At 54.4% G+C, this 25,031-nt stretch overlaps 1 protein-coding gene across 8 annotated transcripts in view; it reads left to right on the top strand.

The window, feature by feature from the left end:
- The window catches only part of MYO18A (myosin XVIIIA), a 120,524-nt gene extending 109,813 nt beyond the window's left edge, over positions 1-10,711 (top strand). For 6 of the 8 annotated variants that reach the window (XM_063295021.1, XM_063295013.1, XM_063294996.1 and 3 more), the window contains 3 exons: positions 459-581; positions 2,793-4,141; positions 9,380-9,496. In XM_063295021.1, the coding sequence (XP_063151091.1) occupies positions 459-581; positions 2,793-4,140 (1,471 nt within the window). In that variant the 3' untranslated portion in view covers position 4,141; positions 9,380-9,496. Of the gene's footprint in view, positions 1-458; positions 582-2,792; positions 4,142-9,379 lie in introns of all 8 variants that reach the window. The other 2 variants (XM_063295047.1, XM_063295038.1) reach the window with 1 other exon arrangement.
- The last annotated feature ends 14,320 nt before the right edge of the window (positions 10,712-25,031 follow it).

The raw sequence follows: 25,031 nt of genomic DNA, 5'->3' as shown, positions 1-25,031 counted from the left end.
TGCCTGGCCTCGGACTCTCCCTGACCCACGTGGAAGGCGGGAGCCTCTTCTCTTGAGCCGCTCTTGAAAGATGGCCACCATTGGGGAAGGAAGGCTGGAGATTAGCAGCAGCCTAGAGCAGTGTTTCTCAACCTCAGCCGCTTTAAGATGGGTGGACTTCAACTCCCAGAATTCCCCAGCCAGCCCATCTTAAAGCGACTGAGGTTGAGAAACACTGGCCTAGAGCGACACCAAAGGCTTGTGAGGTCCACATCATCCGTCTGTCCCTCTGTCGCCTTTTCCTTGGTCTGAGAGTAGCCGGGCAAAGCTCAGGAGGCTGTTTCCACCGGTGGGGACTGGGTGACGCTTCCGAATGCTGAATTCCCGAACGCTGACTAACCCTTCTCTCACCCGGGCTTTCCAAAGACCCCTGCCTCTGGAGCCCGGCCCTGAATCTCCTCCTGCTCTTTTCTCGCCAGTGAGGGAGACTCGGACGCCGATTCGGAGCTCGAGGACCGCGTGGATGGAGTGAAGTCGTGGCTGTCCAAGAACAAAGGCTCTTCCAAGTCGGTCTCCGAGGACGGCAGTTTGAAGAGCAGCAGGTTGGCCTGGCGTGGGGGGTGGGGGAGGACTCCTGACTTGGTGGTGCCGGTGGGTTGGGGAGGGGGCCAGCCGCACGTGTTGCTCACACACAGCAGAAGCTTCTGTCCTGTTGGGCCGTGTACGAAGACGGCACGCAGCTCCCGATCCGGCGTGGCCGTGGGAGCCGGGCTGCGTTTGCCACCAAAGGTCACGGGGTCAGACCCTGGCCGGAAATCGATGGCAGAGAGCTTGCTGGATGGGCTGTGGCTGTGCCCAGCGTCCCCTGTTTGGACATTCCTGCTGCATCCCGTTGCAAGGCTTGCTCCCCTGGGCTTCCAGGAAGACACAGCGCTTCTTCCTTGGCCCTGCGGCACAGCGGGGTCTGCTCCCGAGCGATCGATCGTTCTTCGTCCTGGATTGTTGCGGGGCTGGGGGAAGGCACAGAAGGGCGCGGCTGTGTGCGTGCGTGTGTGTGTGTCCATGAGCGTGCATGCGTGCATGCGTGCGTGCAAACCCGCGTTCTAAACCTGTCAGGCTCCTCAGCCCCCACCGCGTCAGTTTGCAAGGGCTGCGGATGTTCCTCCCTGGCTCCCTCTGGGCATACCACCCGGTTTGGGCCCTGCCCCTGTGGGAGCCTCCCTCCTGGAGCATGGGGGGGCAGCAGCTGGAGGGCCCCCGCAGCGACCCCGCGATGTCCCTGGGCCCTGCTCCGTGCCACCACGATTCCCTCTTCCTTTGGGGGCACGTTGTCCGAAAAGGCCGCTTCCTTGAGAAAGGGCGCCAGGTGCCCAGGAGGGCCACCCCCTCCCTGTCCCTGGGCAGCCCCCACCCTGGGTTGCCCAGTCATTCCCTGGTAACCCGAAAAGAGCCAGGTGGCTGTTGCGGTGAAGGCTGGAAACCGGGCAGCGGTGAGTTCTAGTCCCGCCTTGGGCGTGAAAGCCGGCCGGGCGACCGTGGGCCAGCCCCTCCCTCTCAGCCCAGCCCACCTCGCAGGGCAGTTGTTGTGGGGAAAAGAGGAGGAGGAAGGCGTACGAGGGATGTTCCCCACCTTGAGTTATTTATAAAAATTACAAAGGCGGGATAATTTTTTTTAAAAAAAAAGCATCAGGCAACACCATCTGGTGACATTTTGGTCACTTGCACCCTGTTTACCTGTCCTTAGGAATCTTTCTGGGTTCAGGGTGTAGATGAATCAAATAAAGAAAAGGATCTGTTTATTTTAAATACCTGCACACCACGTTTCGTGCTCCTCCACCCACCTGCCCGTCTCATCCCCCTTCGGGCCCCCAGCCCGGTCTGATCGTGGGGTCCGGCTGAGCCTCCAAGGAGGTGTCCCTGCCAGGGCCCCCAGACGTTGGCCTCTCACCGCTGCCTCCCCCCACGCCCCCCTCCCCGGCTTTGGGAGTGACCAGCAACCAGACAGGCTATTTATAGGACCTGCGTTGCCATGGCAACCTGCAGCATGGAGGAGCGTGGCAGCCTGATGCGGTTGGCACGGGCAGAGTCGGGCAGAGTTGAGCTGCCTGCCTGCTCCGACTCACAAGTGCCGGGTATTTCGGGAAGGGGCAGGAGACGGGGCCTCCCCCTCTCGGGCTGTGCCAAGACATGCCCCGTGGACTGCCACGGGCTGAGTTGGGGGGAAGTGGCTAGGACTGGTGCCAGTCTGGCGTCTGCACCATTGGAACAGATTTGGCTTTCCCTCTGAGCCCCCTTTGGGGGTCCAGGCGCTGCCCCCCCCGTCCCCATCTTCTTTCTCCTTCTTCCCAGATACCCCCTCTGGGGGAAAATCGGAGGCACCCTCTTAATTGGTTTAATTTATTCCTCCACACGCATGTAAAACATTTTGCTACAGAAGATAACAGTCCGCTTTTATTTTTGGCCACCGCTGGGGGAATCAATTGCGACATGCTGCCAACGTTTCCCAGGTAGCTGACAACAAAATAAATTGAAATCGATGGCAGAGGGCTGTTGTTTTTTTTAAATAAAACAAAACAGAACAAAAATTTTTAAAAAAACTAGTAGTGGCGGGTAGAATAATGCCTTAATTTGCATGATGCTCCTGGGGAAGGCGCCTTCCTGAGAGGGCTCCCTGCTCCCCAGCATTTCTTGGAGCCTTCTTGGGCACCTACCTGCCATGGGTGCGCCTGCCCACCCTCCAGTTAACGGTTTCTCTCTCTCTCCTGCTCTCTTCCCCGCCGTGGTCACCGCCTCCTCCCTCCTGCCTCTGTCAGGCCCAGCCTGGACCCAGCTGGCAAGGAGGTTAAGGAAGGCGAGGAGAGGCCGGCCTCCGTCATGAGCTCCCTCAGCTACCGGAAGCGCGCCAACCTCAAGGACTCCATTGGAGGGAAAGGGGATGAGGAGAGCCTGTTCTCTGCTTTGAGCGAGCGCCCAGCCTCTCCGGACCGCTCCTTCCGCAAGGCCACGCGGAGCTCGGTGGCCGGTGGCCTGGACGAGGGTGGCTCCCTGGCCTCCTGGAAGAAGCCCCCCGGAGGAGGTGTGGAGGAGCTCGGCGAGAGGGGCTTGGTCCTCTCCCAGGCCCTCTCCGAGGCCAGCAGCCGCCTCCCCAAGGGGCTGGAGAAGCGCTGGTCCACCTCGGCCGCCGAATTTGATCGGGCGTCGGTTCTCTCTGCCCCGATCAGCCAGAGCGGGGCCTCCTGGGGCGGCCTGGAGGCCCAGGAAGACGACACACGGTCGTCTCTCAGTTTCGCGCTCTCGAGCCCCGGAAGCTTGCGGCGGAGCACTTCCCGCTTGGACGACCTCAGCCCGTCCTACGGCCGCCCGGGCTCCCGCCTCTCCTTGAGCCGCTCCCAGCTGGACGACGCGGCCAGCGTGGCCCCCAGCGACTCCCGCTCCCTCTGCAGCCAACACTCCCTCCCCCGCAGCCTCTCGGTGCCCCCTCGGCCCCGGACATCCGCCTTGGAGGAGCGGCGGGTGGCCGAACCCGACGTCCGGCCCGTCAGCCACCGGAGTTACCTGGACCCGGATCTGGAGGCGGCGATCAACGAGGTGTTGAACTACAAGCCCGTCAAATTCAGGCGCTCCAGCCGGGACCTTGACTCGGAGGAAGAGGACCGCAGGAGTGTCCAGAGCGCCCGGAGCACCACTCTGCTGGAGGCCGCCGAGCACCCGGCCAGCAGCCTACGCCGGTCCGCCTCGGCCTTGGATTTCTACCGGCCTCATCGGAAGACGAAGGGCAGGAGCAGCCGGAAGAGGAGCAGCAGTTCCTCCAGTGACTCCTCCTCCTCCTCGTCTTCGTCCTCCTCCTCTTCCGAGCGGCAGAGGAAGAGCTCCAGAAAGCACGCCAAGAAGTCCAAGAAGAGGTCCAAGAAGAAGCGTCAGCAGCGGTCCCGGCCGGGCTCTTCTTCGGAGTCGTCTTCCAGCTCCACCGTCTCTTACCGGAGCAACTCCAGCATCAAGAAGGGCCCGAAGCGGTCAGACGGGGAGAGCGGCAGCATCCCTGGGGAGGGGGGCCACGAGGCCGGGACGTCCAGCAAGCAGCTGAAGAAGGAGGAGAAGCGGCACAAGAAGCGAGTGGACAGCCTGATGATGAAGTACTTGTATCGGCCGGAGAGCGACTAAGGCAGGTGGCGGCATGGCGGGTGCCGAGTGCGAGCACGGTGTGCCTGACTAACCTCTAACCCGGGCAGAGGAGGCGGGGAAGGGTGGGCGGTGGGCTTCGGGCTGGGTCGGCAGGTCTTCCAGGAACCGGACCGACCACGAGGATGCCCAAGCGGTCTTCTGCATGGTGGCCGAAAATGGAAGCTCGGAGTCTTGCGTTTGGTGGACTGACCTCAAGCACGGATGCGTGTCTCCAGGAACTAACCTGGTCCTTGTGGGTAGTTGACAGCCCTTCTGTGCCAGCGCCTGCGCCATTTGAGCTGGGATGGCTGCCACCGCTGCGTGCAGCACCGAGGGTCCCTGTTGACCAAGGTTGTCCTCTTTTTCTGGGGTGGAGGTGAGCTGCTGACACTCCAGAACCGTCTTGCGCGGCTTGTGACGGTGGTCCCCTTGCAGCCCGCAAGGAAGTGCGGCAGCTTCTGAAACTCTTCGGGGGGTGGTAGTGAAGAGGCCCTGGCACGCACTTCCTTTTCCCATCAGGATTGGATCCAGAAGAAAACAGGATCCCAGGGAGCTGCTGTCTTCTTGAAAGCCTTCAAGAATTGGCTGCATTTGCTCCTTAGACCAGTGTTCCTCAACCTTGGCCACTTTAAGGTGGGTGGACTTCAACTCCCAGAATTCCCCAGCCAGCCATTCTGGGAGTTGAAGTCCGCCCATCTTAAAGTGGCCAAGGTTGAGGAACACTGCCTTAGACACTTAATGGGTCCGCACCACTCCTCTCCCCACACACGCACTCCCACTTGTATCTGAGAGATGAGGGGCTTTGAGTCTTAAAAATGTTCAGTTTTTTTAGGAAAGGGGCGGGGAGGTGCTTCATTTCAACATCCTGCTCTTGGCTTCTGGAAAGCCCTCTGTGGCCCAGGAAGAAAGCAGTCCGTTGACTGGGCGGTCAGGACTGCTCAGCCGATTCTTGCAGCGCCTTCCCGTATCTAGGTTGAAATGCAGCCGGGGAGGCTGTTCCGGAGGGGAGTCTCCCAGTCTTGTCCGAGCAGGGAGAAGGCTCTTGATAAAGAAGGTCAGGCTCTCTGTGACCTGCCAAACCAGATGCTCTCCGCACCATGAGCTGCCCGGGGTCAGGGGGCTCCTTGCTGGCATAAAGAAGAGCTGGCCTTGAGACCCCCGCCAGGGCAGGAACTGCTGTTCTTCTCCGGAGCCCGGACTCTCCTCTTTGTGCCCACTCCTACTTCTCCATCCACACCCCCCCCCCCGTTTTTTCCTGCACCATGCAGACCCCAGTGAGCCAGGAGGCAAGAGAGCCCTCCACGCCACCCCCAAAGCCTTGCCAGAGCCAGGCCCCCCATGCTTGGCAGCTGTTCCCTCCTGCAGTGGGAGCCTTTGTTTGCCCACCTCGGAGATGTGACAAGGGAGAGGGGGGAGGAGGGAGCTCTGCAGCAAGTGTTAGAAGCCGGGAAGCTGCAGCAGCAAAGGCAAGTGTGTGTGTGCGCGTGCACGCGTGTGTTGGTGCGATTCCCCCATCCGCATGCCCCACCAGAATTATTTGTGTACTAAATTGTTTCCGACAGCTTTGAATGGAAGAACTATCTGGAAAGGCAAGAACGCGTGCGTGCGTGTGTTTTTGTGTGGGTTCCCCCCACCCCCTTTGAAAGCAATTTCTTTTTAAAATGTTCAATTGCCGGTGCAGCCTCCTGCAGCTGGGAGAATGTTGTGCTTTAGATTTCTTAATGCACTTAACGCTCCAGCTGACATAACAGAAATGGAGCCGGGAGGGGTGGAATTGGGTTTGGACAAGTGGAGAGGGGGAGGAAGGAGGAAGGGGGGTCTTCTCGAAGCTTGGGCATGCTGGGCTGTAGCAATACGTGGCTGGAAGGAAAGGGAGAGGGAAAGGTTAGGGAGTGTGTGCCTGCCCCACTCTGTCCACCTCTCTCCTGGGCAAGTCCCCCTCCGCTATGGCCCTTCACAGCAGGTTGCCCGTGGTCCTGCCTGTTAAGTGTCGAAGAACATCAGGAGAAGCGTGTTGGGTCAGCCCACTGGCCCCGCTCAGTCCGGCATTCCATTCCTGGAGTAGCCGACTGGACACCCTCTGTGGGAAGCCGCAAGTGGGACACGGGTGTTCCCTGGCAACTAGATTCACTCCAGATTGCCCCTGCTGTCAGAGATCCTGCGTGTCCCGCAACAGCTCATCCCCTGCCAAGTTGGCCACCCCCACAACATCTTGCGTCGCCATTCCGCAGATCGGTTCTGCGCTCCCTCCTTCCGTCCTAAGCGTCTCCGCGTTCAGCTTCTCTGGATGCCGTTTCTCCTGGGTGCAAGAACAAACGTGCGAGTGGCCGTTGTGCACCCACCTCCTTTCTTCGCGCTGCACGTCTTTGTGTACAGAGGTCTCACGGATGCCCCTCAAAGAGCGTGCATCGTGGGAGCAGGCTGCTTTTAATCCGGGGGGCCGTTCTAGGGAACGAGGCGTCGGAAGCCGATTCTCACAACGCTCCTGGGGTGTTTGCTGGAGCTGAAAAGCTTAGGCACTGTGGGCAAACCCCACCTGCTGCCAACGGGGGCAGGTATTTATCCCAGGCTGAGCTGGGGATTCCATGGTGCCCGTCGCTTGCAGCGGCCAGTTCTTCGGCTGGCTGCGAGTGAGGGATCTTCTGTGGGCCTGTTCCCTGCTCAGACGGATTTTGGCAGGAAGTGTCTCCGTCGCCTCCTGCGCTTGCCTGACGTGTCTCTGGCACCAGGAGGGGCCCCTTTTACTTGCTTCATTGGCACATTCTGCAACCACTTTGAATGAGTGGAGTAACAGGTTTTAATTGCTTTCCATGGCTTGGCTTGGCTTGGCTTGCTGAATGAGGACACTCTTATTTTTTCTGTGGTTTGGTGTTCTTTTATTGTCAAACGTGACCGTATTTGTTTCGTTATTAGCTGCTCACGCTGAAGGGTGACTCATAAGTTCTCTAATAGATAGGGCTACCAAAGCCTGTTGGAGAAGCGTCAGGCGATGAGTCCGGAGGCCTAGGGGGCTCTCCCTCTTGTGGGTCCCCTTGTGGGTTGCAGAGGTGAGGCTGGGACGGTCCTTAAATCTGGCAGGAATTGGGAGCTGGCGGGCCAGGCCCCCAAGCCGTGCCAGGACGCGCGGCATGAGTCTCCCATTCAGCTTCCGCAAGAATCAGGAGTTGATTCCCGCTTACTCGTTTGGGTTGATACAGATTCGAATTTGCGCTGTGTGTGCATTATGGCTCTCCTAATTGCAGCCGGCAAGGCTGCGGTGGAAGCAGCTTAACACATTTGGGGTGACGGGAGGGATCAATTGTAAGGTTCCAGTAGCAAATCTTCCCACCAGCAAATCCTGCATGCCGGGAGGGAATTTTGCAAATAGCTTCATGTAATGAGCAAGTTTGTGAGGTTGTTTCTTCTTTTCTTTTTCTCGGAACGTGGCTCGCAACAGATAAGGGTGAAATTTTCAACAAATGCCTGATTTGCTACAGATTATTTGCTTAGCTCTGATAACTGTGAGGGGGAGCAAATCACCACTGAATGCCCTGGAAGTATCTTTGGGAGGTAGGAAGAAATGAATAACGAGGTCTTGTGAAAGCAAGCGACTAGCTCGGCCATCTCCCCAAGCGAGCCAAGATCGACGGCGCAGGTGGGGCTGCCGGAGAGCGGGCGGAAGATTCGGCTGCCATGTTTGCCACACTCAGACCTTTCGTTTTCTCTCTCGTATCCCCGCGAGACAGTTGCTCCATTTTACAGGCACACTTACGTTCTCTCGGTCATTGGACCTTGAGTCAAAAGGGCCCTTGAGACTCAGGGCTGGAGTCCAAATCAGTGCGCCCCTGGCACATGGCAGTCCAGCCCCCGCCTGAATACATCCAGAGATGTGTCCCCCCTGACCACCACTGCAAGCTCCTCAAGGCCGTCGAGGGGCCGGCCTCGGATTCAGCCGGTTCCTTCTGCAAGCGAGTCTGTTGCACCTGGTGATCTGTCCCCCAGACGGGGGCAAGGTACAGCCTGGGCACATTAAGGTGGTCGCTTCAGGGCCTTCTGCCACTCCTTTATGTAATGCAGAAGAGCCAAAGGGTTGCAGAGTGGGAAAGCTCACAAGGTCCTGCAGAGAGTAGGTTTCTGCTCACTGACCATGGCTGACTGCGGTGCAAAAGCATTTAGTTTTTGGTGTCACAGGAATCTGCATCTCCAAGTCTCTTAACCCACCAAGTTTGTAGGCACCATATCTTAGTCAGAAGAGCAAAGGTGGCAGCGCCTCCCCCATGACCTTGCCAAGCTGGGCCCACCCAGCTAGGTAAGGCTGCCCAACCGAGGCCTGGCCACCTACGTTTTGAATTGGCGTCCTTTCTGAAGCACCAGCCTGTCGGTACTTGCTTTCCCCACCCAGCATGGTTAACATTAACATTATTGTCCCCTGTTAGCCAATAAAGCACAGAATCTGCTGCCTTTGAAACTCAGTCAAGTGAAGGATCTTGTGATGGCAAAAAGGAAATGTTCGAAGGGTCGCGTGGGCTCCCGCACTCGCACCAGCGATGGGAGCAAAGGCCGCAATGGTGGCGACTCGCACAGCACTGGAAACGGGGCTCTGGCCGGCCCCTTCCCCCACAAAAAGGGAAGAACGGGTGGGGGGTAGTCACACCTTCCCTGCAGATGTGGATTTTTTTTCCCCTCTGCTTAGATTAAAAGTTGAAGTTTTTGCTGGGGAGGAGTGTTGCAGAATTCTTCTACGGGTTGGGAGAGAGTTCCCAACATCACGGGAATCAGCGGTCAACAAAAATCAGCCACAGGCTAAAACTGGGGAGGGGGTGGACTTTTCAAAGGGAAATCGTGGCAAGAGGATGGGTTGGGCTGCAGAACCAGGGGGGAGCCCTTAAATGTTGGTCCTTGGAGGTTTCCCAAGACTGCGGAGTTGTCAGTTGTGGTCCTTCACAAAGGGCCACTGCAGCTTGATAACCAGGGGCTTTCTGGGAGGAGGGTGGAAGGGGAAACGTGCAGATGGGGGACACTAACGGATCCTTTTGTCAACATCTCTCTGTGCTTGTGTGTGCATGTGGTGTGTGCACATCCACGTGTGGCCTTGCACTAACGTCATGGCGATGGAATGCAGAAAGAACCCATTTTTGAAGGGAGCCGTCATGGGCACCCAGGCAGGGTTGGCATGGATGACCGGCGTGAAACTTCCAAGCCCCCGACGTAAATGCCGCTCGGCCCTGCCAGATTTGTAACTCTCTGTCTTCCTCTTCAGCCCCCCCGGCCACTGGAAACTGTTTGCCTGTGACCGATCGGATGAGGAGGAGCGAGACGCCTTTGACAGCAGCCACAGGTCCCAGTTCTGCCGGAGTTACCTCAGCGACAGCGACTCAGAGAGCAAGCCAGCCGACGCCACGGCCTAGACCCGGGTGGGAGCCGGCTGGCAGGCCACGTGCCCTTTCCTGGATGTGCCAGGCAGGCCCCCCGGTTGGCCCCTTGGCCAGTGCACTGCTGGAGGGGGGACCCCTCTGCCCCCTGCTGGGGTGCTAGAAGACTGCCATCCTTTGGGGCCAGGGAGAGCCTGGGGGCTGGCTGGAAGGTGGGGGGAGGCCTGGCCCGCCTTTGCTGCCGTCAGGCAGACCTGTCTGTGCCCGAGGGGTTTTGTGCTCCCGCCCAGTTCACCTCCGATGGCCTGGTTGGTGACTGCAGGGCTGCTCCAGCGAAGGAGGGGAGCTGCTGCTGCTCGCCTGTGGTGTCAGTGGGTGCCGTGGGTGGGGGGAGCCTCGCCTGTCCTTCCGATCAGCTCCCTCGAGCCCCTAACTTAAGTCCATCCCGATCCTCATCTGGTCTCTGGAAAGACCAACCTCCCTGCTCCTGGAATTTAATTTTAATTAAAGTAAAACCCGAAGGGGGTGTTTCTGCACACACATGCCCAGTCTCTCTTGCCCCTTTTTTCCTCCCCTTCTTTTTCCCTTCGGTGGGATGGGGAGAGAAAAAGTTAAGGGGGTAAAGCGGTCTGCCCTCCTGGAGGGTCATCTGCTCGGCCCTCCGAATCTCCCAGCACTTGCGCACGTCCCCACGTCGTGGTTTCTTCCCCCATTTCCAGGCACTTGATTCCCAGGGTTGCCACCTGAGTGGAACCTGGGAGCAAAATCAGCACCTCCCCCATTCTGCTGTGGCAGCACATCCACCCCGCACACTTGCACGTGACGCACGAGGTCCAGAGTCGGGAAGGGCCACACCTGCTAGATCTGCTCACAGGCTGCCCGGAACCGTTCCCACCCTTTGAGCCCACCGTTGACTCTGGCAGATTTCCAAAGGAGCCTCTTCAGGCCCCCTCCTGGTCGTTGTCCCTCTTCCCAAAATTCCCACCTCCCTTCTGTGGCCAGGACCCCCTCCCCAATCGCCCCCTCAAAACTTGCTTAAGACTGTGGGAGGGGGTGGCTGGGGAGAGGGTGTCCTGCGCAGTCTTGCTTCTCCTGTGTCTGGGTTGGATTTAGACTTCTTTTGCACTACTTCAATTGTGCGTTTTATTTTATTTCCCCCCCCCAAATCTATCGACTTTAAATAAGAAAATAAATGTCATTTAAGGCTGGTAAATACCCCTGCTTGTTGCTGTCCTCGTTTCTTGGAGTGAACGTTACCTGTCTGCTTGCACAAGAAGGGGGGGGCATGCATCATGCAATGCTGATAGCAAAACAGGCTCTCCTCTCCCCCCTCCCTCCCACCCACCCACCCCTCACCTCAGACTATAATTAGAATGTGCTTCAGTTTGGTGCTCTCAAAGGTTTGTTTCTAGAAAATCAAAGCAGAGCTACTGTGTGTGTTTGGAGGAATGTAAAAGAAGATTCTGAGCTGCGTGGATGCCGCAGGTGCCCGCCGCTGGTGGTAGAAGATCCCGTCCGGGCGCATTTGGTGGGACAATCCAGCCCCTGAACTCAGCTGAGTCTGAGCCTTCCCTTGGCTGAAGCAACTTTGGAAGAGGGTCAGTGAGGCATCCCTCCCCACCCCCAGGGCCTCCCAGCCCTGTGGGGGGGGAGGGCCGAGGATTGGGATGGTTCTGGATGGCCTCCCTTCGTTTTTTGGAGGCGAGAACTTGCCCAGTTGCCCAGGCCACTTCCTGGCTTCGGCTGGGTGTGGGGAGACAGGAACATTGGCGTCGCAAGGGATCCCCCACTTCAGAAAGCCGGAAGTGAGTGCCCTTGGCCCGTGCTAAGCTGTTAAATATCTGGCCCGTCTTTAAGATGGATCCCACCGACTGACAGTGATTTTAAAGACACCTGGCCTGGCCTGCCACCTTTGCATCCTGGGAATAATGGCTGAAGGAAGGTGGGGGGTCTACTGCCCCCTTTCAACTCCCCAGTCACTATTTTTACTCTTTCCTGATGGCCCTTATTCTGCTTTCTGACACATGGCAGTGGTCTTTAAAGGACTAGTTTTTTGGATGGGGGGGGCTGCTCAGGGTCCGGACTAGCCCAGCTGCTCCTCCCTGCTCATCTCCAGCTACATCCTGGGGCCGGTTGTCCCCCAGCCGGTCCAGGAAACCTCTCCCCCGTGTCAGGATCCCAACCTGCTGGGAAAGCTGACGCATGGCTTTGGGCAGCGCAGCCAAGGTGGGCTGTCACTCAGAGCTGGGCTTTTGGCTGGTTCCTTTTCCAGCACAGACAGCTTTGATTGGAGGGCATTGGCGGATGCCCTGGGCCATTCAGGCAGTTACTCCGTGACTGATGGATTGGGCCTTGGACGCCACGATCACAAGTGCCCCCTTCCTTCAGCGTTTTGGCCTCCAGCCCCTGCTGAGTCGGATTCACCCAGGACGCCCTTTTTTCCCACCCAAGAGCCACCTTGGAGGGCAGAAAACAGCTGATCCCCACAAGCAGAACATGTGGGGAGGGTGGCACAGGAAAGGCTTCGTGTTCTGGCTGCTGTGGGAATCTGCTGTTGTGAGCAGCCCAAGGAGTTAATGCCCAACACCCCCAAAGTGCCCTCTTTCCCATGGGTGATGAGAGATTGGCCCCGGATCCTCCTCTGATCCCCCCCACTTCACCTCTCGCCCGCTCCGCCATTCAGCAATACCCACGTACAAAAGTTTAGAATCTCAATTAAATGGACTTGTCTTCCAAAAATGCAAGCTAAACATTCAAATCCCTTTACATTTTTTAAGAAATGTGTTTGAGCTGCCATGATCACGTTGCTGAAAGCATTATGTGGCATTAATTCCGGCATTTGCAAATAATTATTTTTCTGGCTGTCGAATCCCAAGAGCAGGTCTGTCTAGACCTCTTGCAGCCTTACTCTGCTAATGAAAAGTGAGCTGGGGATGTTCCGGGAACCGTTTCCGGGGCTGAAAGGAGGCCTGGCAGGCCAGTGTGGTTCCTCTGCGCATCAGATTAGGACGGCACGGGGACTGGGTGCCCGGCTCTGGGGGGGTGGGGGTGGTTAGGAACAAGGTAGCCCCTGACTCCAAGGATGCCACAGGATCTCAGGTTGTCTCCTCCCCACCTTCAGCTGCTGCGGGTGGCTTTGACTCAGGCGTGTGCGTTGTGGGAAAACGCCAGTCAGGGCCACAAATCCTGGCTTATTTGGAACAGATGGCCCAGGCTTGAGTGCTCTGGTGCTGTGGGCTCCCCCACCAGCTTTGTCGCACAGCGTAATCCTCCCGAGCAACAGCGAGGCATGAATAACAGGTTTGTGACAAGAGGCCTCCATCTCAAAGCCTCTTCTGGCACGGCCTTCCAGAGAGAGGTGCGGGGCAGAGGCAGGCGCTGTGTGGGGAGTGCGGTTCTGCAGGAGCCGAAGCCGCCCCCCCCCCCGGCTCTCCAGTGGGCTTGTGGAAACGGCCAGATCCCGTGTGGAAAGCCCCTTCAAGACAGAGGGTTTGATTTGCATGCAGTGCCCCATGGGCTTCTGGACCCAAACACTACTTCAGAGAGTCAGGGGTCTTGCCATACTTAAGTTGACCCCGACTGGCCTCTCGCTAGCTCAGATGAAACCACCACCCTGGTTCATTGATCAGATGGCAGGCGCCACCCCGAGTCTGCCAGAGTCGACATTCAGCAGCCTGCCTGGGCCAATCCTTTTTCTTGATAGAGCATTGCCTGCCCGACACCAATCTGTGTGCTGGACTCTATTTTCTTTAGAAAGACATATGGTGTGAGGCCAGAAAATCTGTTTAACTCGTGTTTTTTTTAATGTTCTGTTCTCTTATCTTACATTTTTAACATCTCCCCCAGTTAACAAGTATTTCCCTTTGACTTTGAGGAAAGGCAACAGCTGCTCTGGAGACCTTCGTGCTGCGCTTAATTGGAAAAATGCAGCGTTTTGAGGTCAGGATAAATACATTCTGCCCAATTAATTACCCCAGAACTAGCCAATATTCTTTTTAAAGTGCTGGTTGGCTTCCTACCTGAAAAAAACAAAAAACTTCGGGACAATCCTGAGCTGCCTAATGCAAGGGCTGGTACAAAATTAAAGGAAGCAGCAGCTGGTGGATTTGGGAACGCCATTAGGGAATGTAATTAGTTCTTTCATCCACGGTCTGGAGTTGCACTGGGTTGCCCCATTTGGTGGAAAAGCAGCTTGAGCTGAAGAGGGAAGCTGTACCCGTCTCTCTGCCATCAGCGTGCCCCCCACAGCCCAGAAGGCGCAGGGCCCTTTTCGAGCAGCGAAGGTGTGAGCGTTGCCTCCTTTCACATGGTGCCATGGAGCGGCAGGCTATGGCTGTATGCAAATGAGCAGCCTCCACATTATCATAACTTTCAATAATTAATGAGAACAGCTCGAGGGCTCCAATTTTCTGCTCCTCATCTGCATATTTATTAAGGTCTATAAATGATTCAAATCCCCACCCCATTTCTCCAGCCGCGGACACATCCGTTTCTGCCATTCAGCCTTCCCAGCAAGAACCTGGATATTGTCGGCTTTTCATTTTTCATTTTGGGATACAGTTTGGCCTACAGATCCTTCGGAGGGGGAGAGGGCGAAATGGGACTGGGCCTCCCTCAAGGCGGTGATCCTTCCAGCATGCAAAGCCCTCCCTCCGCACTTGGGATAATTCTGTTTTTCTCGTCTCTTGGCCACAATTCTCTTGGCTGGGCAGATGCCTCCAGGTGTGTCTCCAGTTATGCCTTGGACCGGTGTTTCTCAACCGTGACAAGTTTAAGATATGTGGACTTCAGCTCCCAAAACTTTGGGAGTTCAAGTCCACATATCTTAAACTTGCCAAGGTCGAGGAACGCAGCCTTAGATAATGCTTGGTAGCAAACTAAGAAGGTGCAAAATCTAGCTTCCTGAAGCTTGTGAAATCCTGGGGGCTGACTAGGAATCTCAGAAGAACTGCCTAGGCTGGGCAGTATAAAAGGGCTTGTTTGTTGTTGTTTATTCGTTCAGTCACTTCCGACTCTCCGTGACTTCATGGACCAGCCCACGCCAGAGCTTCCTGTCGGTCATCAACACCCCCAGCTCCCCCAGGGACGAGTCCGTCACCTCTAGAGTATCATCCGTCCACCTTGCCCTTGGTTGGCCCCTCTTCCTTTTGCCCTCCACTCTCCCCAGCATCAGCATCTTCTCCAGGGTGTCCTGTCTTCTCATTATATGGCCAAAGTATTTCAGTTTTGCCTTGGATATCATTCCCCCAAGTGAGCAGCCTGGCCTTATTTCCTGGAGTACGGACTATCTAGACGCAGCCTGTCTAGACGCAGCCAAATCGATGTTCCCGAGGAGCTTTATCTCAAGGCTGCTTGCAAGGGCTTGGGGGAGGCTCTGGGCAACATCTGCAGGGACCAGAGGGACCATTCAACAAGCCCTATCAAATTTGTCACCGCCCATCTCCTCTGACTGTAGGGACTCTGGGTGGTTTACAATATAAAACAATAAATATATAATAAAATGTCAATATAAAATACACTATAAAACAATTTCACAAAGCTGTTGTTGTTGTTTATTCGTTCAGTCACTTCCGACTCTCCGTGACTTCATGGACCAGCCCACGCCAGAGCTTCCTGTCGGTCGTCAACACCCCCAGCTCCCCCAGGGACGAGTCCGTCACCTCAAAAGGGCTTGTAATAAATAAATAAATTTGCCTTAAAGCAGGCTTTTTCAGCCTTTTGACCCTGGAGGAACCCTTGAAATATTTTTCAGGCCTCAGGGAAGGAACCCCTGCACATTCAGGTTCAAATAGAGGCCAGAAGTTACAAAATTAATCAAAGAGAATATTTATTTGTAGCTCAGGATTGAACTGTGGAGTCCTTGGTGCTCTCCCCACTGTGAGGATGTTGCCTAGCCTGGCAATGAAACGTTTGCAAGAAAACTACAAGGCTCAGAGAGCACCCAGGACGCCACAGTTACAAAATTATTCTATTCGTTTCATGGGCAGGCTTGCATGTATGCACTAACAGTGTTCTTAAACTGAAAATGAAGAATGAAACTTTCCTCTTTAATGTGAAGCTGCCCGAACTTGAAATAATTTTTTAAAATAAACCATGATCCCCAGGGAACCCCTGGTGACCTCTCGCGGGACCTGAGGGTGCCACGGAGCCCTGGTGGAGACACCCTGGCTTAAAGCCTGGATGCTGATGGTGGTGATGATGCTGATGATGGTTTTATTCTATTTGTTATGGCTGCTCACTCAGTAGACTCTGTTGCTCAGCACTGCTGTGTTGGGAGGCTACATATGAAGTCTTCCCTAGGGCTTTTTACAGTTCCCAATTCCTACTGAGTTTTGGTAAGTAAATTCACACCGGCAGAGAAGCTCCTGTCGCTCTTGGGGGAGGCCTGCCTTCTCACTCATCCCATGGCAAGGCACGGCTCCCGCCAACCCCTTCAGCTTGCTTCCAGCCACCAGGAGTTCCTCCGCTGCTTCTCCAGCTGGGTATCCTCGGCTCTATGCAAACTATTTTCCCTTTCTTAACGTCTCTCAAGTCTTCCCCAAAACGCCTTTAGAGCTCCCCAGAACACCTTGTCCACCCACTGCAGGGACCTTGCAGCTCCCATTCTGCAAGGGTGGCCTGGCAACAAACGTCGCCCCTCCCGGAGGCACGATCTGCGCCTCCTTTGCCTCGGTGAAGGTCAGGCTGAGACACTTGCAAGCACTGCCAGGCGTTTACTGAAGAGGCTCGGTGCGACCATCCTTGTTTGCAAGCCGTTTGCTGGGAGCGTGGTTGAAGGGCAGCAGGTTCCAAGTTTATTATACCCCCCTGGTCTCCTGCCAAACCTTCTGCTATGTCCCCCAAATGGTCCCCTTTAGCAATGTCACGCACTCTCCTTGAGGAGACCAAGAGCTCAGCTCTCCTTCAGAAGCGCTCCGTTCCCGCAGGGAACAAATCTAGGTTGGCACTCCTTTTTGGCCTTGAATTTGAATTGTCTTCTTAGATGATGAAGAATCTCGTACGTGGGCTCCTGCATGTCACCAGTCCTAATCTGAGTGCTTTCAGTGTTGCTGAAGTCAGCGGGAGACCCCTGGGTGAAGCCACAGTCTGTGCCATTCACTTTCTGCTGTAGTGGGAATCTATAAAGGGTAATGGAGGGGGTGGAATTGGCCCTCCATATCTACAGCAAACGGAGGCCTCCCTGTTGCGCTCACTGTCAACCACCTTCAGCCTCTGTGGAGAAAAAGGGCAGAAACCTGGACCAGTTTGGGTGGATTTTTTGATACCCCTGGATGCTCTGTCCTGCCGTATTGCTGACTAGCCAGCACACATGGTCAGATGCCATCCTTGTTTTGGGGAAAAGATATCCCTCTTCCTAGTTCATTTGCCAGAGGACAGGCGGCAGACAGTCCAGGCTTTTCATACGAAAAAGGCTTGTCTGGCCGAGCAGAAATGAAAGGTGGCTTGTCCTGCGACTGGCTCTGCAGCCAACATGATGAGAGCATCTTCTGTTGCTTGGTGTTGCGCCTAGCTCCACCCACTGAACTGGCACTGGAGGCCAGAACAGAGACCCTTCCCTTTAGGGGGGACGGATTATTCTGAAATGACGACACCCTGGAGAAGATTCAGAACTTTTTTTATTGCAGTGCGGAAATGAAGGCACCTCTTTGGCATTGTTTCTCAACCTTGGCAACTTGAAGACAGGTGGACTTCAACTCCCAGAATTCCCCAGCCAGCAAGGGGAATTCTGGGAGTTGAAGTCCACCCGTCTTCAAGTTGCCAAGGTTGAGAAACACTGCTCTTTGGCCTCCTCCAGGCACCATCCGTGGTCCTGCTCACGTTTTGCCCAACAAGTGCCAGTCAGGACAACCATCCTGTTTTACGTTCCCGGCTCTGAGCATTTGGAACAGAGTCTGCCTAGCTGGCACAGCAGAGCTGTAGGCTCAACCTCAAGTTAATGGGTTTTTTGTCTTTGAGGCCATCCATGGTAGCCATTTGGGGACCCCCTGGCTCCCTTTAAAGGCATTTGGACTTCTATCATTAATGGATTTGGGGTGCTATCCATCATTTTGAAGGGATACTAAATCCAGTTACCAGCTAACCCCCTCCCCTCCCTAAATGGTCACTTCTAGGGCATCTCCAGTATTCCATCAAGAAGTTTCCTTCATGCAAAAAGGGTTGATTAGAGCTTGCTCTCAGCAACCGAGTTCCTGTCTCTTTTGCTACGTATTTTACCGTTCGTAAAGAGGAGGGTGCATTTCTGCGGTGTCTTCTTCTAAGACGATTCTTCCCCCCCTTGCAGGAAGAGATGGCTGGCATCTGCAGATCTGCAGGCTGCGCATCGGTGTATAACCATAGCACCTCTCCATCAGTCCTTCCTGCCTCACATATTAGATGGATCTAATTACCAATATTGTAACGTTGGTCTTGAGACAGAACAACACCTCGAGTGTTGTTCTTCAACAATTCAGCCATATGGTGGCTGTGACTTCAGTAGCACAGTTGTGGGTGACAGTTTCCTTGCTGACAGAACCGCCACCCACAGCTGTAAACCACATCCATCAGCAATGACCCTCATTGTCAGCTGCCCACAATAGGCCAGGTCATGGAACAAGAGGAGCAGCAGGGTTTGCGGGGATGTTCCATATTCTGGTAGGTATAATAACAGGATCCCGAAAGCCTGTTAATGCTTGTCTCTACTCCATCTTGCAGCAAACAAAATTAAAGTGGTGCTATTTTGAGTTTCTGGAGTCCTTGGTGCTCTCAGAGAGCACCAAGGACTCCACAGTTCAACCCTGAGCTGCAAATACTCGCTTCGATTGGTATTTTGAGTTTCTTTCTCACACATCTTCCTTCCCCAATAATGCTGCTGGTGCCTGGAGGCTGGGAGGGTCTGGGCGGGGAACAACAGGCCTCGGCTGAGCCCCGGCAAGACTGACTGGCTCTGAGTTTTGGGGCCCTCTGGTTCCGGGACTATGCCGTCTTTGATGCTGGATGGGGTGGCACTGCCCCAGACAGACCCAGTGCAAAATCTGGGCCTCCTCCTGGACTCACTGGACTCCCTCCTGCTCAAGGAGCAGGTGGCTGTTGTGGCCAGGAGGGCCTTTGCGCAGCTTCATGTTGTGCGCCAGTTGTGCCCATTCCTGGATGGGGGGGGCTCTGCTCCCATTCACTCGTGCCCTGGGCACCTCCTGAATGGGCTACTGCAATGCGTTGTACATGGGGCTGCCCTTGAAGAGTATCCGGAAGCTTCAGCTGGTGCAAAATGCAGCGGCACGGGCAGGTATGTGTGCCCCTAGGAGGACGCATGTCATACCTCTGCTCCCTGAGCTGCACTGGTTGCCAGTCTGCTTCCAGGTACAGTTCAAGGTGCTGGTGATGACCTGTAAAGGCCTTTGTGGCATGGGGCCAGGTCATCTGAGGGACCGACTCTCCCCGGTTAAGTCTACCCGTCCCATCCGATCTGGCAGGACAGGCGTGTTGTGGGTCCCGCCTGCTAAGGAGTCCCATCTGGCGGGACCCAGGAGATGGGCCTTTTCTGCCATGGCTCCTGCCTTGTGGAACATCATCTCCCCTGAGGGTGGGGTTGGCCCCAACCCTTAAGGCCATCCGGAAAGCTCTCAAGACCTGCTTTTTCATCAGGCCTGGGGATCCCCTGGCAGCAGGGAGCCCATGTGTCAGCTGCACCATGTATAACATTTTGATTTTAACCCTCTCATGATCTTGTCTTTATTTTTAATTATTAAGTGGTTTTATGACAGCCATTCACAGATATCTCACTCTGCTATAGAAACCAGAATCAAGGACTGACCAGGACTGACCAGCTGGATGATCAAGTCATATGTCATGATGAATTTGGCTGCAGATGAAGGCCAGTGTTGACCAAGAGGCAAAAAAAGGACCTTGTCATCTCCAGAGGGTGTTTTGGTGCCTGAGCGAACGCACCAAGCTTTACATTGAAGGTCTGATGATTGATTAGGTGCCATCAAATCAGTGGCCCCACAGATGGATTGTCTCCAGGAGGATCTGTCCCCAGCCTGGTGCTCCAGGTCTTCCAGTGGTGCACCCACTGTTGTTCTGGTCCATCTTCTCCCCAGATAGTTCAAGGAAGCAGGCCCAAAGGTGTGAACGTGTGCAAACCAGTCACCTCTTCAGATGTTGCCCTTGTCCCTTTGTGCAAACTCAGCACGTGGTGCAAAGAACGCCCACGGGTGGGGCGGGCTGAGATGTGCACATCGCCTTCTCCGCCTGACCCAAGTTATTCCGGCCAAGCGCTCGCTCATGGGCAGGCACTTCCTCGCTCTGTCCTGGAGCCATAAAGCTGGCCTGACGGTAATGTGTCTCGATTAAGCTAAGCTATCTAATGATAATAAAATGGCACATTTAACTTTAAAACATTTGGCTTGACTCTGTGAAGTGTGCCGTGTGGGTGGAGGCCTCATCTCCCCCTCCCTTTCTCTTTAATGAAGCTGAATGTGGAATGACTTCTCCAAAGTTTATTGCACTCTTACGCTTGAGAGGCAGAAAGTTGAGTACCAACTCTGAGGGAATTTCAGGGGGGAAATCCAGACTCTTGGGGGCTTCCAGGTAGGTGGCAATTCATGCCCCAACCAGTTGTGCAATTATTCCACCATTTCTCCTTCCCTAAATGTTGTTGCAGGAAAACAAGAAAAGGAAAATGGGGACAGGTGTGTGTGGGGGTTTGTAAACATCTGGGCCTAAAGTTCTGGGAATGAAGCCATCGCAGAACAGGCTTTTCATCTTCTACTGTTAAACATTCATTTATTCTGGGAATAAACTGGCTCGTTTGCCTCTTCATCCCAGCAGCCCTTGGGGGACCCTTGAGAGGTCACCTAGTGATGCCATTAGCATGGCCAAGTCATTTTCCTGGGGACATTTTATGGAGGTTTTCAAGAAAAAAATTGGACAACCATTATCTGAGATGGTATGAGGATTCCTGCCTTGGGCACTCAGTTGGACTAGAACAGGGTTTCTCAACCTTGGCAACTCTAAGCTGTGCGGACTTCGACTCCCAGAATTCCCCAGCCAGCAAAGCTGGCTGGGGAATTCTGGGAGTCGAAGTCCGCACAGCTTAGAGTTGCCATGGTTGTGGAACCCTGGACTAGAAGACCTTCAAGGTCCCTTCCAACCCAAGGAATCTATGATTCTATGATGAGGTGGTTTGCCCTTGTCTTCTTCTGGATGTGTTTTGCTGTTGTCTAGCCATTGCTGTGAGATGTCCCAGTGGTCTCCCATCTAAGTCCTAAACCACTTTGATCCTGCTTAGTTTTTTCAAGATCAACCAAGGTTGGATGTAGGGTCCTGTCACTGTAACCTATTATTTCTTTCCTGATCTTTATGCATATTTCTGTGTATTCATAGATTAAGGGGGCAGAGAATAGTTAGGTGGGGATTTTGTTTAAGGGTGGCAGGATGTCAGGATGTGACGTTTTAAGGGTTAGAGATTTTGAAATGGGATTTGCAGTAAGTGTATTAGTAGCAATAGGGCTGGGTATTTGCAGGGGGGCGGAGAGGGCCTGAGCCTCTGCAAGGTCAGGAGTGTGAAGTTATTGGTGCTTGTTAGTGTGAGTGTGAGAAGGAGGGGAAGAACTGGCAGGAGATGGAATGGAATTTTACCGTTCGTTAGTTAAGCAGAAAAGGGGGTTTTCGCTGTTTGATGTATGGAGATGTTTGCAGGCTTTGGGAGGGGCAAGGGCTGTAAGGAAGGTTTTAATTTCGCTTTTGCGCCACACTTTTTCTCAGACTGATCTTTGAATTGGAGTGCATATCTGTATCAATAAAGGACTTATTTACCTCACCTGTTGGCGAGTGGCTGTAAGTTCTTGGAGTGATAACGGGGACTCCGTTCGTCACACCCGATTTGAAGGCCTGCAGCCTCCCTTACTGCATGCCAAGGGGGTGCCCACATTTGCACAGCAGATAAGAGACCCACTGAGTTTGCTGGGTTCAGTCCAATCACTCCAGCCATTGGCTAGAAACTGGAGTGCAAGATGTATGGGTGTGTGTGTGTGTATCACACCGATTTCTACCCCTTCGATTTTCCCCTTCTGCATTGCTTTTGTGGGCCAATCTGGATTTAGCTCAATAAATAATTCTATCAATTTAAAAAAAAAACTTGTCACAAGGTTTTTCTTACAGCCGTGCAGTGCATTTCCTTTAAACGTTGCTGCTGCTTCATCGAGGAGATGAAAGACGAATAATTGGATGTAGCCAGGAAGACTGGGCTGCGCACAGAGGTGTTAAAAACGTACACGCTTCACGCCTCTTGTGAAGACAAAGAATGTGCCGCACAATTTGAAATCCAGCCTGAGGAGTTCTGCAGGGCCAGAGCAGAGCGGCCCCTGCTTCAGCAGCAGCCCTTCAGAGGCTCCCTGCCACCCGTAAGCAGGGCCAGGAGGCAGCAGCCCTCCCCCAACGCCGGAGGGGGCTCCTGAGGGCGCCACCGCTGCCCGCTCATGCCCATCTGGTGCCCTGCTCAGCTGGCTTGCTTGGCACCCTTCTGCAAGAGAAGAGAACCTCTGCAGCTCAGGTCTGCACTGGGAAGTCCTTGGTGCTCTCTGAGCTGGGTGGTCAGCTGCAGGCGTTGCAGTACCTGACCAGGCAACGTCACATAACACAATATATAATAGTCTATATACAGTATAATACAGTATACACACAGAGATAAACGACGCTTACACACCATTCAACACCCACATTAGCAGGGATTAACACCAGACAAACAACCAAGCAGACTGTAATGATTGCCTGAACCCGAATAAAACGCTCAGACTCCAAATCAAAGTTTAGGTTCTGATTTTATTTAGAATAGAGTGCAGACAGAAGGAAAGCTGAGAATGAGAAAAGCGCGCCTAAAGTCAAACTAAATAGCCCCGCTTCAAACAACACCCCCCCCCCTTCATTCATTACAATCCCATATTCCCAGGTGGTGCTGATAAACTGTCATTCCCACCCAAATGACAGTTTTCTTTTGACTGGGGGGTAAGTTAGGTGTCCTCTGCGGAGGTTTAGATGGGCGATCCGTAGTTTTAGTCTTGTGACAGTCCGCAGCGCGGTGACCTGGTTTGCCACATTTGATGCATTGCCCACGGGCAAAGCGTCGTCGTTTCTCATCGTCCCACCCTGTGGCAGATGGTTGTCTGGGGCCCTTTCCACTGGAGTGAGGCTTATCTCCTTTAGTGGCTTGCATATAAGTACGCTGGGCATGTTCAGCCTTACCGGCGAGACAGATCCAATCAGGAAGCGAGTCCGGATCGTCCCTGCACAGCGCCCATTTCAAAACCTCTCGATTGAGCCCGTCCTTAAATCTGTCTATCAGGGTAGCTTCCGACCATTCAGGAACTTTACCTGCCAATACCTTGAATTCCAGGGCATAATCGGCAACCAACTTCTGCCCCTGCACAAGTTCCTTTAGAGCTTCCTTAGCCCTCGCCTTAGCCAGGGGATCCTCAAAGTACCGTCTCAAGGCGGCTAAAAACGTGTCGAAGGCACCAAGCGCTGGGGCTTTCGCCTCAGACAACTGTACATACCAGTCAGCAGCCCTGCCTTTGAGCTTTGTGGCCACCGCCGTGATCTTTGCCCCTTCCGAGGTGAAGCAGTGTCCATATTGCTGCATATAATTTGCCGCGTTGGTGAGGAAAGATGACAAATTTGTGGGGTTGCCATCAAACTTCACGGGAAAGTCCTTAGCGACCCCGCCTGTCCTAACAGAGAGACACACGCTGAGACGAGGAGTAGTTCTCTAGTGTTTATTACTGCTACATAAACAGAATCCTAACAAACTGAAGAAGCGTGGGAAAAACCCAGACAGATAAACCCCAAAGGCTAAGGCGGGCCTGATCTGTGTCTCTTTGAATGGCCACCTAATTCCTCAGTGCTACGCATGCGCTTTACAGCCTGGATGGGAGCCCCTTCCTGCTCGCCATCCTCACTCATGACAGCACCCACTGGTGCAGCCCCAACCAGTGGACGAGCTGGGGTCCCTGACACCAGAGTGGGACCCCGGAGACCCAGGGAAGGGTCCTGTGGCTGGCCCCTCCCTCTTGGTGCGGGCGATGGAGGAGGGGGGATGGTGGGTCCCATCGCGGCACCTGGACTATGAACAATCCTCACCAGGTCCCCCCCTGCGGTCGAAATGGATCGTAGCATATACTCCATAGACTCGATCTTGGGTCCAATGACTCTAATCCTGTCAGGCGTGACGGAGTCCTCCAGCCCCGGTGCCTCAGGTTGCTGGCTCGCCGACACTTTGGTGGACTCTCTCTCGGGAGTGAGGGGGCAACGCAGCCTCCATGAGGTGTGAGACGTCCCCGGCCGGGGGTCTCCCATGGTATCCCACATCATCTCTGGGGGAGGGGTACCAGTTGTCACAGGCTGTTCCGTCACCCCCCCTTCCATCAGGTCCCCCAACTCCGGGCTGGAGCTGGACTCTCTGGAATGGGGTGCGAGGTGGGATGGGAGGGGGCTCGGGTCCCTGCTCGGAAATGCCGACTCCAGGAATTGTCTGGTCGCTTCTCCAAACCCCGTGGACTCTTTCCTCGATTCTGCCATCGCTAACTTCTTCTTTCGCAAGAAAATTTCTTGATAGAGACTAGCGAGGTTTTTTCGTGAAATGATTCTCAGCTTTAAGTGATGATTGCCTGAACCCGAATAAAACGCTCAGACTCCAAATCAAAGTTTAGGTTCTGATTTTATTTAGAATAGAGTGCAGACAGAAGGAAAGCTGAGAATGAGAAAAGCGCGCCTAAAGTCAAACTAAATAGCCCCGCTTCAAACAACACCCCCCCCCCTTCATTCATTACAATCCCACATTCCCAGGTGCTCCCAACGAGCTCTGCTGATCAACGGGCAGAAAGACCTTGACATCAAAGGGATAACCCAAACACATTCCTCCACGGCTGAGGCAACCAGAACTTTCTATACAAGGTTTATCAGCAGCACCCTCCCAGCCAGGAACGCGCGTCAACACTCTGGCATGCGAACCCTTACGATGTTCAGCAACATTGAAACGGGGAACATGACACAGACAAACAACCAAGCAGAAAACAGTGCACCAGTCAAGGAACTACCAGGGAGAACACCACCCCCCACCAACCCTGGCAGGGCAAGCCACTGCATATAAACAGGGAGAAAACTCCACACTCCCCCGCACTGATGACGTTGCCTAGATGGGTAATGAAATGTCTGTGAGCACATGGGAAATTGATAAACGGGAAAAGGAAATCATCTGGACGTCTGCAGAAGTCTGCCGATGATAGGGTAATAAAAGCCTCCCCTGTGGGAAGCTTCTTCAGATGTCTCTGGAGCAGCGTTTCTCTACCTCAGCCACTTGAAGATGGGTGGACTTCAATTCCCAGAATTCCCCAGCCAGCAAGGGGAATTCTGGGAATTGAAGTCCACCCGTCTTCAAGTGGCTGAGGGGGAGAAACGCTGCTCTGAAGTTTTCTCTTTCTCTTCCTGCCTCTGCAAAAAAAAACTCCATTTCCTTTGACATGATTAATTCTTTTCAGGGTTAGAGCTGACGGAAGGGTGAAGCAGCAG

Source organism: Candoia aspera, chromosome 1 (genome assembly GCF_035149785.1).
Source record: "Candoia aspera isolate rCanAsp1 chromosome 1, rCanAsp1.hap2, whole genome shotgun sequence".
NCBI classification, from domain to species: domain Eukaryota; kingdom Metazoa; phylum Chordata; class Lepidosauria; order Squamata; family Boidae; genus Candoia; species Candoia aspera.
Note: the sequence above shows the minus strand (reverse complement) of the source record. Positions and strands in the feature narration are given on the sequence as shown.